General features: G+C 54.2%; 1 protein-coding gene across 5 annotated transcripts in view; it reads right to left on the bottom strand.

Moving 5' to 3' along the window:
- The window catches only part of CMIP (c-Maf inducing protein), a 271,934-nt gene that overhangs the window by 6,668 nt on the left and 247,436 nt on the right, over positions 1-17,830 (bottom strand). For 3 of the 5 annotated variants that reach the window (XM_024233595.2, XM_063717371.1, XM_054534192.1), the window contains 8 exons: positions 14,463-14,528; positions 13,120-13,146; positions 12,817-12,865; positions 9,592-9,699; positions 6,455-6,571; positions 4,493-4,633; positions 3,624-3,671; positions 2,178-2,324 (listed from right to left, as the gene is read on the bottom strand). In XM_024233595.2, coding sequence (XP_024089363.1) covers positions 2,178-2,324; positions 3,624-3,671; positions 4,493-4,633; positions 6,455-6,571; positions 9,592-9,699; positions 12,817-12,865; positions 13,120-13,146; positions 14,463-14,528 — 703 coding nt within the window. The remainder of the gene's footprint in view (positions 1-2,177; positions 2,325-3,623; positions 3,672-4,492; positions 4,634-6,454; positions 6,572-9,591; positions 9,700-12,816; positions 12,866-13,119; positions 13,147-14,462; positions 14,529-17,830) is intronic. The other 2 variants (XM_063717370.1, XM_063717372.1) reach the window with 1 other exon arrangement.

Raw genomic sequence — 17,830 nt, 5'->3', positions numbered from 1 at the left:
GGCCCCTTCATCTGCCCTGTGCAGAGTACTGAGCGGTGCAGTTGACACTGAGCAGGGACTCAGCAGCCACTGGTGTTACTATAACAAAAAGACCCAGAAGCCTCCTGCGCAGCTCCCCCGCAGGCCAGCGAAGCCTGGCTCACGTCTCAGCTCCACCTCTCAGAACCTCAGGACTCGGAACTGGGCACAGTATTTCCAACTGGGAAATGGGCCGCAGGGCTTCATGAGGTCCTCAACCTCCTCTAGCCTCAGGGAGTGGGTGCTGAGCTTGAGGGAAGGGTTGTGTGGTAAGCAATGCCTGGGGTGTAGGCAGGGAGGAGGGTGAGGGGCAGGGAGGAGGGTGAGGGGCAGGGAGGAGGGTGAGGGGGCAGGGAGGAAGGTGAGGGGCAGGGAGGAGGGTGAGGGGCAGGGAGGAGGGTGAGGGGCAGGGAGGAGGGTGAGGGGCAGGGAGGAGGGTGAGGGGGCAGGGAGGAAGGTGAGGGGGTAGGGAGGAGGGTGAGGGGAGCAGGGAGGAGGGTGGGGGCAGGGAGGAGGATGAAGGGGTAGGGAGGAGGATGAGGGGCAGGGAGGATGGCGAGGGGGCAGGGAGGAGGGTGAGGGGACAGGGAAGAAGGTGAGGGGGCAGGGAGGAGGGTGAGGGGGCAGTGAGGAAGGTGAGGGGGGAGGGAGGAGGGTGAGGGAGCAGGGAGACGGGTGAGGGGCAGGGAGGAGGGTGAGGGGCAGGGAGGAGGGTGAGGGGCAGGGAGGAGGGTGAGGGGCAGGGAGGAGGGTGAGGGGCAGGGAAGAGGGTGAGGGGCAGGGAGGAGGGTGAGGGAGCAGGGAGATGAGTGAGGGGCAGGGAGGAGGGTGAAGGAGCAGGGAGGAGGGTGAGGGGCAAGGAGGAGGGTGAGGGAGCAGGGAGGAGGGTGAGGGGCAGGGAGGAGGGTGAGGGAGCAGGGAGGAGGGTGAGGGGCAGGGAGGAGGGTGAGGGAGCAGGGAGGAGGGTGAGGGGCAGGGAGGAGGGTGAGGGAGCAGGGAGGAGGGTGAGGGGCAGGGAGGAGGGTGAGGTAGCAGGGAGATGGGTGAGGGGCAGGGAGGAGGGTGAGGGAGCAGGGAGACGGGTGAGGGGCAGGGAGGAGGGTGAGGGAGCAGGGAGGAGGGTGAGGGGCAGGGAGGAGGGTGAGGGGGCAGGGAGGAGGGTGAAGGGGTAGGGAGGAGGGTGAACGGAGGAGGGTGAGGGGGCAGGGAGGAGGGTGGGGGCAGGGAGGAGGGTGGGGGCAGGGAGGAGGGTGAGGGGCAGGGAGGAGGGTGAGGGAGCAGGGAGGCGGGTGAGGGGCAGGGAAGAGGGTGAGGGGGGCAGGGAGGAGGATGAAGGGGTAGGGAGGAGGGTGAAAGAGTTAGGGAGGAGGGTGAGGGGGCAGGGAGGAGGGTGGGGGCAGGGAGGAGGGTGAGGGGCAGGGAGGAGGGTGAGGGGGGCAGGGAGGAGGATGAAGGGGTAGGGAGGAGGGTGAACGAGTTAGGGAGGAGGGTTAGGGGGCAGGGAGGAGGGTGAGGGGAGCAGGGAGGAGGGTGAGGGGGCAGGGAGGAGGGTGAGGGGGCAGGGAGGAGGGTGAGGGGGCAGGGAGGAGGGTGAGGGGGCAGGGAGGAGGGTGAGGGGAGCAGGGAGGAGGGTGAGGGGAGCAGGGAGGAGGGTGAGGGGAGCAGGGAGGAGGGTGAGGGGACAGGGAAGAAGGTGAGGGGGCAGGGAGGAGGGTGAGGGGGCAGGGAGGAGGGTGAGGGGGCAGGGAGGAGGGTGAGGGGCAGGGAGGAGGGTGAGGGGAAAGAGGAGGGTGAGGGGGCAGGGAGGAAGGTGAGGGGGCAGGGAGGAGGGTGAGGGGACAGGGAGGAGGGTGAGGGGGCAGGGAGAAGGGTGAGGGAGGAGGGAGAAGGGGAGGGAGGAGGGGGAGGGGGCAGGGAGGAGGGTGGGGGGCAGGGAGGAGGGTGAGGGGACAGGGAAGAAGGTGAGGGGACAGGGAGGAGGGTAAAGGGGCAGGGAGGAGGGTAAAGGGGCAGGGAGGAGAGTAAGGGGGGCAGGGAGGAGGGTGAGGGGGCAGGGAGGAGGCTGAGGGGAAAGGAAGATGGTACAGGGGAATAGGGAGGAGGGTGCAGAGGTGAAGGAGGAGGGTGTGGGGGGCCTGCGGCAGGGTGGGAGGACGTACCTGAGTGGACCACAGGTTCAGCTGCTTGAGCGAAGGCAGTTTGATGAGGTGCTCGGCGCAGGCACTGGTTACATTGGTGAAGGCCAAACTGAGGTTCTCCAGGTTTCCGAAGGAGCCGGAGCTCAGCAAGCGAGCCAAGTCAGCGTCCTGCGAGCAGACGGGGGAGAGGCCTGAGGGTGCTGCTGGGAGTTCCTGAGACCCTGAGCCCTCCTATCCCCTATCCTCCTCCTCTCCCCTCGCCCTACAGAGAGCTGTTCCTGGGGGGCGGCAAATCCCAGGAGCTGAGGTGGGGGCACAGCTTGGTGGGATGGGCCAAGGGGCTGGCCAGAGAAGGAGGGGCTGCCACACATCCCATGGATGACAGCTGCCAGGCGGAGGAGAAAGCCTCCAGTGCTGTGACTCACACCCTGAGTCACCAGCGGGGTGTTCCAAGGCCACGATCCTCCCACAGGCATCTGTGTGTGTGTGCCTGTGTGTGTGTCTGTGTGTGTGTGCCTGTGTGTGTGTGCCTGTGTGTGTGTGCCTGTATGTGTGTATATGTGTGTGTGTCTGTGTGCACGTTTGTGTATGCATGTGTCTACATGTGTGTGTCTGTGCATGTCTGTGTGTGTACATTTGTGTGTGTGTGTTGGTGTGTGTCTGTGTCTGTGCATCAGGGTGTGTGACTGGCTGCTTCACTCCTGGGCAGCAGCTCATGCCAACACTGAGGCCACATTCAACTCTAACGCCTGAAGACATCAGCGCATGCCTGAGCACTGGACTGGGAGGTTCCTAAGACAACCTCCACACTCCCCTCCATCCTTGAGTGTCAGCGGCCCTGTGGCTGCCCAGAATGAAGGCTGATGTAGTGTGTGGCCCCACACACTAAATCTGGAAAATGGGATGTAAGTAGACATGGCAAGTAGAACTTCCAGGAAGTTTCTTAAGAGGAAGGGGTACGTTCTCCTTCCTGCTGGCTGGAATGGAGACAAGATGGCTGGAGCCTGAGCAGCCCTTTTGATCCAGGAAGTAGAAGCCGTGTGTCAAATATAATGGGGGCATCAGAATAGAAGGAAATAAGACCCTTAAAGACCTTGTAAAATGCGAATGGTAAGACACACAAGCTTCCAAGGGTTGCTGTGAGGATAAAACAAACTAATAGAATAGCATCTGGCACACAAATGCTCAAGGTATATCTGCTATTATTCCAAGTATTATTAATAACTGGATATCAACACTATTATCACCAACAATCTGTATCATATTTTAACTTCCTTTTTGGTTTTCATTTCTCTTCCTGTAACCCAGCTACCCCCTGGAAGAGCTGGCGTGTTAAGTACTAGGGAGTCCTTGTGCCCCGCCCTCCATCACCTCCCATCTCAGCAGCAGACACCACCTGCCACTCCCCAACAGAGAGGACCAACCCACCTTCTCCATCCAGCCCCAAAGAGAACCAAACCAACTCACTGTGGACTTGGAGGGCAGTGTTAGCCTGGTGGGCCCGCCTTTCCTTTGCTGCAACAGAAACCAGGCTGGTTACAACCATTCTTTTCCCCAAGTTTCCATTCTAGACTTCCACCTCTGTTAACAACACTCATGGAGCCATCATTATTTTCTTGGTAGTACAAGGCAACATGGTGGTCTTGGTCTCAGGGGCAAACCCGGAGATGAGGTTTGGGCACAGGTGGTTTACTGGAGGGTGATCCCAAGAAACACCAGTAGGAGAGTGGGGAAGTGACGCTGTGGCTGCCTACAATGGAAGGGGTGTTATCAATCCAGCTATTAATGGGTGGGTACTGGCACCAAATCCCACCGGGGGACTCTAAGAAATGGTGGAGAAGCCATGTCTCAAACCTATCTCACTGAAGGGGTGAGGGAGCTGGGGTATTTATACACACTCTCTCCAGAAGGGACTGGTTGAGGGCTGCTCCAGGAGAGCAGAAGGCATGAATTTCTTGCCCCATTTGTCCTTCTGTGTACACATGTGTGAGTATATGCATGTGGACATACAAAGTCCTTCAGCGAAGAGGTGTGGGTTCTGGCATTTGGAAGTTGGGTCCCCCATGTACTGAAATGGAAGGGTGTAAGGGACATGGAGGAGGGAGAGTGGGCACTGTCCTGGCCAGGCCCCAGTGAGCTGTGTGACTCTGGGGATTGCTTTGCCTCTCTTTGATTACCTGAAAAGTGGCAGGTGGTAATACCAATTTCTTGGGTTTGGAGGAGAATTCAATGAGATTGAGGTCCACTCAGGTCCAAGTACTAGCTGCCCCGTGTCCCACCCTGGCCCTCCCTAGCCTGCTGGGCAGGGGAGTGGTCCGGAGCAGCCAGGGACTCACCAGCTCCTTCAGCTCCCGCTGTCGGTCGCACAGCTGCTCATACATGCGCTTCCCCACGTCTGTGCTCTCCAGGGTTGAGATGATCTGCAGTTGGGTGTCATTGTTGTCGATGATGTTGTATTCCAGCATCAAGCACAGGATCTGCCCAGAACCGCAGTGGTGCATTACAGACCCAGCCTGCTACCCTAGCTAAGCACACTCTGTGCACCCCAATGGCCTTGTTTTGAAAACCAACAACCCCACTATCCCCTTTCTGCAGCCCTGGCTGTGTAAGGCTGGGCAAATTACCTGCCCAACTTCCTGCCTGTACAATGGTAGCACCAGTGACCACGCACTGAGGTTCTCCAAGTTCAAACGTCAACAGACATGAGAGTCTCCCAGACATCTGCTTACCGTGCGGTGTCTCGACATGGGGCAGGCCCCTGGGGGATGTTTGCAGGCCCCTGAGCACTGGTGGAAAGTCCAGAAGTTAAGACACCTCTCTCTCTCCCCAGTTTCTTCCCCAGTGGCTGTCACGAAGTAGGTGCTCAAACTCACGGAATGGCTCGGAGCCCTGGGCCCATCTACCACACAGCTTCCTAGAGGGCCTCGTGACTGCACATGTGGCTCTTCTGCCTGGGAGTCAACACGCCTGACAGCCTTGCCTCTCACATTCCCTTTCCAAGGACTACTTCTTTTTTTTTTTTGAGATGAGGTCTTGCTATGTTGCCCAGGCTAGTTTCGACCTCCTGGGCTCAAGTGATCCTCCTACCTCAGCCTCCCGAGTTGCTGGAACTACAGGTGCATGCCATGGTGCTCAGTTCCAGGACTTCTCACTCACCAAGGAGCAGTCACTCAGCCCACGCTTCTCACAGCGCCCCTTGCCTGTCTCCTGTCTCCCTGCTCAACCCTCCCCCATGGCCTCCGAATCCCTGTCACAGGACAGCCAAGACTAAATCCAAACTCCTTCCCAGCACCTCTAGGTACCCAGAAGGCTCTTCATGCACATCCAGCCACATCCCAGACCTCTTGCCCCTTGGCTCCCTGTGTTCCAGCCACCCTGGCCTCCGGAAAGCCTCCGCCCGGGCTGTCCCCACAGCCTGCTCAGCTCCCACCTTCCCGCTGCCTCTTCCCCAGGGCTCACATCTCCCTGAACTCTCATTTCCACGGGAGCTCCCATGGCTTTGCTGCGCCTGCCAACTCTTCGACGCTCTTCCCACTGAGGGGTGAAGTCTAGCTCCCACGCCTTTGACTGAGGGCCGGCCGTGGTGACTCACTGCCAGCAGTAGGATGTGGCAGAAATGATGCCGCCTGCCTTCTAAGGGACGCTAAGTTAAAAAGTGACATGGCTTCTGCCTTGGCTCCCTTGGGACAGTTGCTCTGGGAGTCTCAGGCTTCTGGGGACTTTGGAGCGTGCAGGGAGAGAGAGGAGCAGCAGCAGGTGAGGGGTGACCTGCAGGGCTGGGTGTGTGTGTTCTTGGCAGGTGGGCAGGCTACCCGGAGGCCACGAGGCGGAGAGTGTGGCTGGGGAGCCCCAGCCGCCAAAGCCCTCACTGTCTGAGGCCTCTTAGGCAAACGCGAGAAGGCTTGGGGCTAACCCAACCTGGCCCCATCTGACTGACGAGGCCCCAAGTGAGAAGTGCGTAGCTGCGCCCAGGTACCCCAATGCCCATGAGCAAAAGAAATGAGCGATCTTGTTTTAAAGCCCTCACTTAGGGGTGGTTTGTTACACAGCAATAGATGAGCAGAACAGAAGCGTCCCCAACCCCAATGATCCATGGATCAGCTGGATCACAACGGAAACAAATACACTGCGTGATGAGGGCTCGAGGCTCCCACTAAGCTCAGGACGGCTGGCACTACCCGCCTCACCCACTGCCCCCTGTGCCTGCAGCAGCTCCTGGCTCCCAGCAGATGCTCTATCGGCACGGACAAGGGACAGGGAGCCGGCCACCCTGCCAGGGACCCCGACCAGCTCCTTACCTCCACCATGGTCTGGTTCCCCCTCAGTGCCAGGAGCATGCAGGGACCCAGCTTGTTTTCCGCCAGGGAGAGCAGGAATTTTTTGGTCTTGTAACAGGAGCCCATGAGGATGTGCACCTGTGAGGCAAGAAGGCCCAGGTGAAGGGACAGAGACACCCAGTGCCAGCCTCCAGCGTGCTGGCAGGAAGTGAGCCCAAGAGCCATTGAACAGACCTGCCTACACGCTGTCCAGACAGCCAGGTGTTCTAGGATCACCAGGCTCCGGGGGATGCAAGAAACCCCTCCCTGGCACACGGTCTAACCCAGATGAACCCTGAGGACGCTATGCTGTGTGGAATAAGCCAGTTGCGAAAGTCACGTTCATGATCCCTCTTTTCATTCTGTCTTTTGCCTTTTAGTAGTACCTGATTTAACTATAAGCCCCAGCTCAGCAAGGGTATCTTTTGTATAAATTTATAATACTAAATGCAATAAAAGCTGACTAGAATGCAATTTAAAGTCTATTGATTTAAACAAATGTAGCCTTTGCTATTTTTATTTTTTTTGAGACGGAGACTTGCTCTATTGTCCAGGCTGAAGTGTGCAGTGGTGCGATCTTGGCTCACTGCAACCTCTGCCTCTTGGGTTCAAGCAGTCCTCCCACCTCAGCCTCCCTAGTAAGCTAGGATTACAGGCACGCACCACTATGGCTGGCTAATTTATTTGTATTTTTAGTAGAGATGGGGTTCACCATGTTGGCCAGGCTGGTCTTGAATTCCTGAACTCAAGTGATCCGCCCGCCTCAGCTTCCCAAAGTGCTGGGATTACAGGCGTGAGCCACTGTGCCCGGCCCTTGCTAGTTTTTTTTTTAAGAATCTGTAATAGAATCTCTAAATATGTAATCTCCTGCCATTATAAAAGTTCTGATGTTTTAAACACTTATTACGTCGAAGTTTTAAGCAGAAGGATGACTCTGACTCCACTTACATGAGGTACCTGGATAGGGAAATTCAGAGACACAAAGGAAAAGTGGCTGCCAGGGACTGACGGTGGAAGGAAGGGGGAGTCAGTGTGTAATGGATGCTGAGTTTCAGTTTCGGAAGATAAGAACGTTCTGGAGATGAACAGTGGTGATGGTTGCGTAACAACATGAACGTCTTCAATGTCACTGAACAGTGTGCTTACAGATGCTAACTTTTACATGATGTGTATTTTACTGCCAAAATAAAAAAAGCCCCCTCCTCTGCTCCCCTCGGGAGTCTGCTGACAGTTGATCCTTTGAATTGCTGGCACCGCTGGAACCAGGCAGAAACTTCCAGGCAGCCTTCGCACATGTATGGGGTAGGGGACGTGACGAAGCCCAGCCAACCCTGCCAAGCCCGCTGTGAGCTCAGAAGGGTGTTTTGGGAGACTGCCTGCGCCCCAGGAATCCAAGAATTGGCAAATCCTGCTTCCTCTTGGGTTACGTGTTGGGCGGTCTTTTGTTCTGGTGCATGTGCGATGGGGGCCCAAGGGCAGGGGTCCCCGGTCACCAGGGCTGGGGGGAGGCCTCGACACCCCATTGGCTTTCCTCCAACTTCACACAATGGCAAATGCCCTTGGTGGTGAAGAAAGCAGCCTCATCAAGGGGCTGGCTTCCAAGCCATGCATCTCCATGGCAACAACACACTTCCATCCAGCGGCTGCCTGCTTCCTTCCTTGTGTATATTTTTTCCGCTCCATCATGAACAGCTCTGGCATACAAATGCAATCTCTCGGGCTGGGAAGCCGCCAGCTCCCTGAGCTTTCTTGCACCGAGTCCTCACATTGTAGGGTGGCAGTGGGGGGCACTGCTGAGCGTTGCTATGGTGAAGCTGTGACATCAGAGGAGAACCCGAGAGGTGACCGACAGCGCGAGAGAGGTGGTGCAGGCTGGCAGGGGCAGGCATGTTCCTAGATGCGCAGGGCCCTGAGAGCCCTGGGATGGCAGGCGAGGAGTGGAGAGGGAGTGCATGAGGCAAAGGTCCTAAAAATAAGCCCTTTTCAAGAAGCTTCCAGGGGCAGCGCCTCAATTTGTCATCGCTGCACAAACATCTCTGCTGAGTTCAGTGCGGAGAGCCAAACCAGCCACCCAGCAGAGAGGAGAATCACCACCGGCGTCATTTCCGAGAAGTGACTGTGCTGGCCTGCCGGGCGCCGTGCATCTGCTGTCGCGTGCAATCGCTACGGTAACCTCGAGAGGCCGATGCGATGCTCCCGGACGAGGGACTGAAGCTGGCAGAGGCAAGTTACCAGCCCAAGGTCAACAAGCTAGCTCCCAGCAGAGCTGCGACTGGAAGCCCAGTTTGAGTGTGGGAGCACCAGTGACCAGCAAATGGAGCGGGTTTTCTCAGCAAGTGGAGTCGGTGAGGCTGCCGGCCACTAGGGTGCAGCATCTGCCCTGGGGGAGGAAGAGTCTGTGGCCCTTTACTCCTGGAAGAAGGCAGGTGGGCCTGGCCAAGGAAGGGCTTGGAAACAGAAGGCCTGTGGGACCCCAGGCATGCCACCGAACCTCTGTGGGCCTCTGTTTCAACAGAGGTGTAATTCAGCAACAAGGATGCAGTACAGATTAAAAAAGATAGTGCATATGAAGTGCTGGATACAGTGCTGGGCACAAAGAAAGTTATCATGGATGCAGCTATTGGTTTGCTGACCTCAGACCCCTCATGATAGTGGGAACAATCACCCTGACTGTGACACCTCCTTGTAAGGATTAAACAAGCTGGTGGAGCTGCAGTGCCTTCCAGAATCCCTAGTCCCGTTGGGCACTCAATTCCTTGTAGGAACATAACCATGACAATGAACTGTGTGACCTCAGGCAGTAACGGCCCAGGCTTTAGCTGCCTTGGGTATAAAATGGGGCAATGACATGTGTCCTCTTCTCACTGTGCTGTGAGAGACTGAGTGCAACTGGGAATGCCAAGTGCTTGGCTTGGAGCCTCAGATAAGAAATGAGTAAGTGACAGTCACGGTCACCACCACCACCACCACCACCACCACCACCACCTTCATGATCAGCATTGTGTTGGCCTGGAAACTCCGGGGCTGGCCCCAGGAGATGGGGGACGGCTGTTTTACTAGTCAGGCATGGCAAGCCCAGGGCCCCCTGGAAATCGCCCCACTGGGGTCCCACTGCATACCATGCTGGCGAACAGCTCCCCGTCATCGTCGCAGGCCACCCCTCCGGGGCTGTAGAGCTGGAACCAGCCGTCTTTGCCGGCCCGCACGCTCAGCAGGCACGAGTGGACCTGCCAGATAGGGGAAGACACAAGTGTGAGCTGCATGCAGCCCCGGTGACAAGGGCGACCATGATCTGCACACACGAATGGGAAAGGCTCGGGCAAGTCCTGCAGTAAAGAGACCCGCTTAACTTTGTTTCCTCCAGCAACCCCCAGCCTTCCACCAAATGCCACAAAAGGTCTTTTGGGAAATACTGTGGCCCCCACACCCCGGGGGACTCTGGCTACTGGCTGTCAGCTGCACAGGAGAGAGAGCAAGCTCTGGTTTGATTGGCTGATCTGAATGAAGCGGGCCTGTGGCTGCACCAGGCAGAGATGCCCAGAGCAACCGCACGCAATCAGCCCCTTTCCCCTTCTCCTACCCCCTTTCCCCTTCTGCTATGCCTTCCTCTGGGTGGGGCCATCTCCTGGGTCTCCGTTCTCTGTTCGGTTCTCTGTCCTCCTCTCTCTGTGTTTCTAACTCCTCTCCCGTGCTCTCTGCTCTTTCTCTAGAAACCTCTCCCTGCTATCTCTCTGGGGTTCTGCTGCCCCCAGCACCGACTCTCCCTCTTGGGTGTGTGCCTTCTTCCTCCCTTTCTTGACTTGTGTGGGCACCATCCTCCCCTCCAGGTATCTGCCCTGCTAATCTCCCTCTCTCTCTTCTCTCTCTCTCTCTCTCTCTCTCTCCCCCCTTCTCTCTCCCTCTTTGGGACTCTGCCACCCTCTCTTGTTCGGTCTCATCCCCACTTCCTTCCCTGAGTCTTTGTCCCTCTCCACTGAAGGATCTGTCCGTGGCTGGGGGCAATTTCAGTGCCAAAAGCACAGCTCTCACATTCCTTCCCAGAGCTGTGTGTCTGTGTGGATGGGCCTGTTTGTGCATGTGAGCACACATGTGTGCATGTATGGGAGGAATTCCGCATCCACTCTGGCCCCTGCTGTGATTACACAGAGAGAGAGGGAAGGAGGGAGAGGATGGGGAGTGGGGAGAGTAAGGGAGAGAGACAGAGCATGAGAGCAAGGGCGTGCACGAAACACAAAGGACTTTTCCCCACCTCCTCCTGTCCTCCGAAGAAAGCTGAGAGAAGTTCCTCATCATTTCCTTTAGGAAAGGACAATTGGCTGCCAAGAATCCGTTACCCACAGATATTAAACTGATCACAACCCACACACGAGCACACAGAAAACAAAGGCAGTGGCTTTTATTTTTCCCTCTGAGCTGGAAGAATATCAAGGGTTCACTTATTGACTTCAAAGCAATAAGGACTTAGGAGTGTTAAGATGCTATTCAACAAATACAGCAAATAATTTTAAAGGAAACAACTTTGGCTTCATTTAGGAAGGAGAAGGTAGAAGGGAAGGGAGAAAGAAGAGTGAGGAGGAAAAGGGAGAGAGAATCAGCAGAGAAAAGAAAGAGGCAAACAGGAGAACAAGGGCCTGGGTGTGGGACCTTGGCCAGGGGAGTTGGCTCCTTCCGGACCGGCAGGTCACTCTGGGCCTCATGCACATTTCCCTGGTTTGAAAATTACCCTCCCAGCAGCTGGCCCTGCCTCTCTACTCTGAGAAGCAGCTGATGCCACTTTTGTTCTCCCAACTTCACAGTCTGGGTTTGAATAAAGGCTCAGTTCCCAGGAGAATTCTGAGACACTCTGTCTTCACAGGTGGCAAGGAATGACTTAAGTTTAAGAAAAATGGAGACACTCACTGGTCCCTGACATTTAAAAGCACCATATCCACCGTTTCTCCTTTTTCCCTCCATGCCTGAGGATCACTTAGGGAAACTGGTGTTTAGAATTGCAGTGTTTTGGAACTAGATTCTTCAAGATCCCTCCAGAACTCGGTTTTTCAGTGTGGCCTGGAGACCAGCCCCTCAGAACCACTTGGGATGCTTGTTCAAAACGCATCAAAATGCATATGCTTGGCTCCACCCAGGCCCCGTGAGCTGGAACTGGGAAGGGATGTGGGGGCAGGGGGGTCTGCCTTTTGAACAAGCTCCTCAGGTAATATAGTTTGAGAACAATTACTCTAGAACTTCTGGAATTACAGCCTGATAAACTGTGGGTTCTGAGTCAGAGAGACCTGCCATGGTTGGACATGGCAAGACCTTGGTGTCCATGTGTCCTCAGATTCCTTCTCAAACACCATTTTCCACCCTCCAGCCTAAGGCCCAGTTTGATCCATTTAGCTAAGTCCAGCCAGTTCAGTACCACCTTCTCTAGGAAGCCTCCCGGGGATGGCTCTATGGAGAATAACTCCCTCTGTCCTCTGCTCATCCTTCCCCCTGTTCTGCTGGGAGCACGAGTCTAGGTCTGTCCTCAACTGGGAGTCAGGGCACTACCACACCCAGAACTCATGCACGCAGGGAAGCAGGCTGTGAGCATCTCAGAACACAGCACACAGTGCAGTGAGATGGTTATCAGCACCAGGCTCGAATCCTGCCTCAGTCATGGACCAGCCACGCAACACTGGGAATACTATAGAAGACACTTACAGGGACGCTGTGAGGCATGAGAAAAGGAATGTGTCTGACCCGGGGCACAGCACCTTATAAAGGACAGCTGCTGGTGCTGTTACTATTAGATGATGCCGGCCCAGGGCTACGGGCTGGCTTCCTTGCCTGCCTAGGTCCCTGCCCATGTGCACAGGCTCAGGGGCAGAAGGTGGAAGGCTGCCCTCTCCCTGGAAGCCCAGCTTTGGTGAGGGACACAGCAGCCCTTCAGGGAAACCCTTGGCCACCATGACCAGGAGATAAAAACCCAGCTCTGAATCCCAGCTCAGATTCCTTGTTCTGCCCAGTGATTCACATAATAGCAGAACCAGACAGGATCAAAATGCTGCCTCAGAGCTGGTTGAGAGCTGCCATGCCAGCCCAGCCCGAAATCAAGGCCTCGGCTGCGGGCAGAAACCACCAGCCAGTGGAAAACCACTCCCGGTGAGCCGGCGTTCACAGTAAAACATTGACATCACAGGCTGGGCTCTGCACCAGGCGGGGCTGTGTTTATACACAGGCAGTGGGTCTCTGAAAGCTGTTCTGAATGCCTGTTGGTGACAAGGAGGCCCCCACCAGAGCTTCAGAAGGCCTCTAAGGGGCCCTCGTACATCCTGCCATCCCCAGACAGCAGGCCTGAGATGCGGAAAGAAAGGCCTCACCTCTTGCCTGGGGTCTTCGGCGAACCTCTGAATCACGTACTTCAGTTCCCTGGAAGAGACGAGGCGGCCGGAGTTACTGCCAGGGTCTGGAACTGAGTGGGAGGTGTGGGAAGGGGAGGGGATGGTGTCAAGGAAGAACGGGCCAGGGAGCTGGGCAAGCCGGTGGATCAGGGACGCGTGTCTCAGGAGAACTGCCAAGAGGAGCCACCACCGCCTCCCAGAATGCACGTGCCGCGGAGGGAAGACCTCAGGACAGAGGCCGTGCGTGCCAGAATGGAAGGAGGGCGGTGCCCAGACACTCACTTGGTGAACTTCTCATGGGCGAGGGCTCTGTAACAAAAACAGGGGAAAATACGGCGGTTAACAGAAGCGTCGGAAACAGCACAATGTTCCCAAGATTAACCTCTGGGGACGTCCAGACTTTCTGTCTGATTCAAAGAATGAAGAGGAATGTGAGTGAAATGCCAACATTTTGTCTCCGCTCAAAGCTCCAAAACAAAGGCCTTCTTTGAGGAGGCGGCAGATCAGAGCAACATGAACACACTGGGCCCCCCATTCCCGAAAGGTCCCTGTGCCCACACCTGTGAACAAGAGGGGCTAAGCTGCTGCCTGAGCACGTGTGGGTGCACGTGGGCTCCAGAGACCCAGGTGTGCTCATTAATTGTTCCACGATTAAGGCGGGCGGCACTCATTACCGCACACATCAGCGGCCATTGGGGACAATTCTTCTAAGCCAGTTGCCACAGCCAAGAGCGCCCAGGCCTACGGGGACAGGGACTGAGGCCAATGACATCACGACTCTGCTGAGACTGAGCGCCTCTTAGGAGTTGGATTTCTCCGGTCTCAAGTCCTGGGGACCCTCGGGGACTGGCCAGGCCAGCAAATGGGGCAATTACTGCGTGTAATGTGCCCTTACAGAGGCAGCATTTCATAAACACGCTTGGTAATCGGCTCCTCCGAGAGCCCCAGCCGCCTCCCGAGGCTGGCTCCTTGCAACCTCTCGAAAGAGACCTGGAGGCATTTCAGGGCCTGGTTATTTTGACAAAGCCTTCTCTTCAGGCCATTATCCACCAGACAGCGTTCTCTCTAGTTTCCAGTGATCAATTCAATATGGTGCTAGGGGCCGGCAAGAGAGAGGCAGAGGGTCTGTTTCTGGCCAGGTTTGCTGCAGAGCCTGAGCTGAGCGTTGTATCGGGCGTGATCAGAGCGCTTCCAGCATCTCAGTACGGCACAGCGAGCAATGCCACGCGCATTATCTTTTGATTCTTACTATCGCCCTCGGAAGAGGAGCGGCAGGTATTGCGGTTCCCATCTGGTGCATAATAAAAAACGCTAACTGCACGGCCTGCCAGGCGCCGTGGGGAGGGCTCTGTTTGCATTCTTAGCTCATGAATCCTTGTGACACTGCAGTCAAACAGGTCCTGCAATGTCCCTGTTCTCCTGAGTTCCCCACTTTCTGAGGGAAGATGTGCCTCCCCAGAAGTCCCACAGCTGAGGACGTGGCTGAGCTGGTACCGACGTCTCCAGGGTCTTCCCGCTGTGACTTGGCTTCCCCATAACGTGACTGGTCCCCCACTAAGGCCTTGGTGGACAACTGAGGTTTGTCTCACAGGTGGGAGGGCTCTGGGGATGCGCACGGGACTTACTCTTTGGGGAATGGAATGGGTTGAAGCAAACTGGCCAGAGACGGTCTCCAGTCATCATAGTCTGACCTAGAATGAGAGAGGGTGACAGTCAGCTTTGGTTGGGACAAGGAAAGGTTTACGGCACTGTTTTTGGTCCCAGATGGGCCAAAAGATGGGGTGAGAGCCTGGCAGGGAGTCAGTGGCACTGACTCCTCCACCCACTTCCACCTCCAGGATGAACAAGTCAATGTTCTCAGCGTGGCCTCGAGGACTCACAACCCGGTCTGTGCAGAGACTTCCTCATGGCACCCGAGGGGGTGAGCTGTCTATTCCCCAGGCTTCACAATGCCCTCTGAACCAAGGCTACGTGATCATTGTTCATGCCCTCTTTGGGACCATTAGGGGGTGTTTTAGGCTGAACTTTGCCCCCCATTCATATACTGAAGCTCTACACCCCAGTACTTCAGAATGTGACTGTACTGGGAGATACAGCCTTTAAAGAGGTGATTAGGTTACAATGAGGCTGTAGACGGATGTCCTTAGAAGAAGAGGAAACACGGACACGCGGAGCAAAGACCAGCCAGGACTCGGCGAGACGGCAGCCATGTGCAAGCCAGGAGAGAGGCCTCCAGAGAAACCAGCCCTGCCCACACCTTGACTTCAGGGTTGTGCCTTCCTAAACTGAGAGAAATACGTGTTTGTTGAGTAAGCTACAAGGTCGATGGTACTTTATAGCAGTCTTAGCAAACTAACGTAGGGGGCTTAAGGCTGGGACCCTGGGGCCATTCTCACTTTTCTGTGATCAGAACTGAGAGGAAATTCTACAGATGGATTCATAAACAACAAACATTCTAAGCTGTTTGTTTGTAGTTTGGGTCAAACCTCCTATTTGTTGGATCCCTTTTTTTTCTTTTTTTAAGATTTATTATTTGAGACAGAGTCTTACTCCGTTGCCCAGGCTGGAGTGCAATGGCACGATCTCAGCTCACTGCAACCTCCATCTCCTGGGTTCAAGTGATTCTCGTGCCTCAGCCTTCCGAGCAGCTGGGATTATAGGCGTGCGCCACTATGCCCAGCTAATTTGTTGTATTTCTAGTAGGGATGGGGTTTTGCCATGTTGGCCATGCTGGTCTTGAACTCCTGGCCTCAGGTGATCTGCCTGCCTCAGCCTCCCAAAGTGCTGGGATAGGTCAGGTGTGGTGGCTCACACCTGTAATCCCAGCTGCTCAGGAGGTTGAGGCAGGATAATTGCTAGACCCTGGGAGGCGGAGGCTGCAGTGAGCTGAGATCACCCCACTGCACTCTAGCCTGGGCAACAGAGCGAGACTCAAGTCTCAAAAAAATAAATAACTCAAAGTGCTGGGATTACAGGTGTGAGCCACCATGCCCGGCCTTGGTGGATACTTTTATTTTTGCTTTCAGACAACAGCTTTTCTTCTTTTCTAAGAGTTGATGCTAAATACCTAGGAATCCAACTTACAAGGGATGTGAAGGACCTCTTCAAGGAGAACTATAAACCACTGCTCAATGAAATAAAAGAAGACACAAACAAATGGAAGAACATTCCATGCTCATGGATAGGAAGAATCAGTATCGTGAAAATGGCCATACTGCCCAAGGTAATTTATAGATTCAATGCCATCCCCATCAACCTACCAATGACTTTCTTCACAGAACTGGAAAAAACTACTTTAAAGTTCATATGGAACCAAAAAAGAGCCCACATTGCCAAGACAATCCTAAGCCAAAAGAACAAAGCTGGAGGCATCACGCTACCTGACTTCAAACTATACTACAAGGCTACAGTAACCAAAACAGCATGGTACTGGTACCAAAACGGAGATACAGAACAATGGAACAGAACAGGGCCCTCAGAAATAATACCACACATCTACAACCATCTGATCTTCGACAAACCTGACAAAAACAAGCAATGGGGAAAGGATTCCCTATTTAATAAATGGTGCTGGGAAAACTGGCTAGCCATATGTAGAAAGCTGAAACTGGATCCCTTCCTTACACCTTATGCAAAAATTAATTCAAGATGGATTAAAGACTTAAATGTTAGACCTAAAACCATAATAGCCCTAGAAGAAAACCTAGGCAATACCTTTCAGGACATAAACATGTGCAAGGACTTCATGACTAAAACACTAAAAGCAATGGCAACAAAAGCCAAAATTGACAAATGGGATCTAATTAAACTAAAGAGCTTCTGCACAGCAAAAGAAACCACCATCAGAGTGAACAGGAAACCTACAGAATGGGAGAAAAATTGTACAATCTACCCATGTGACAAAGGGCTAATATCCAGAATCTACGAAGAACTTAAACAAATTCACAAGAAAAAAATCAAACAACCCCATCAAAAAGTGGCCAAAGGATATGAACAGACACTTCTCAAAAGAAGACATTTATGCAGCCAAAAGACACATGAAAAAATGCTCATCATCACTGGCCATCAGAGAAATGCAAATCAAAACCACAATGAGATACCATCTCACACCAGTTAGAATGGCGATCATTAAAAAGTCAGGAAACAACAGGTGCTGGAGAGGGTGTGGAGAAATAGGAACACTTTTACACTGTTGGTGGGACTGTAAACTAGTTCAACCATTGTGGAAGACAGTGTGGAGATTCCTCGAGGATCTAGAACTAGAAATACCATTTGACCCAGCTATCCCATTACTGAGTATATACCCAAAGGAGTATAAATCATGCTGCTATAAAGACACATGCACATGTATATTGATTGCAGCACCATTCACAATAGCAAAGACTTGGAACCAACCCAAATGTCCATCAATGACAGACTGGATTAAGAAAATGTGGCACATATACACCATGGAATACTATGCAGCCATAAAAAAGGATGAGTTCATGTCCCCTGTAGGGACATGGATGAAGCTGGAAACCATCATTCTGAGCAAACTATCGCAAGGACAGACAATGAACACCGCATGTTCTCACTCACATGTGGGAACTGAAAAATGAGAACACTTGGCCACAGGGTGGGGAACATCACACACCGGGGCCTGTTGTGCGGTGGGGGGAGGGGGGAGGGATAGCATTAGGAGATACATCTAATGTAAATGATGATGAGTTAATGGGTGCAGCACATCAACATGGCACATGTATACATATGTAACAAACCTGCACATTGTGCACATGTACCCTAGAACTTAAAGTATATAAAAAAAAAGAGTTGATGCTAATGACGGTGATAACAATGACAATAACAACAGCAGCTCCGATGTCACAGAGACTTTCTACACACACTGCATTACGCTAAGCGCTATACCTTAGTTCATTTACTCTTTACAAGAGCACAATAAAGTCAATGTGACTAACCCCACTTAACAGATGAGGAACTGGAGGCTCAGCAGTTC

The sequence above is a fragment of the Pongo abelii genome, chromosome 18 (genome assembly GCF_028885655.2).
Source record: "Pongo abelii isolate AG06213 chromosome 18, NHGRI_mPonAbe1-v2.0_pri, whole genome shotgun sequence".
Lineage (NCBI taxonomy): Eukaryota > Metazoa > Chordata > Mammalia > Primates > Hominidae > Pongo > Pongo abelii.
Note: the sequence above shows the minus strand (reverse complement) of the source record. Positions and strands in the feature narration are given on the sequence as shown.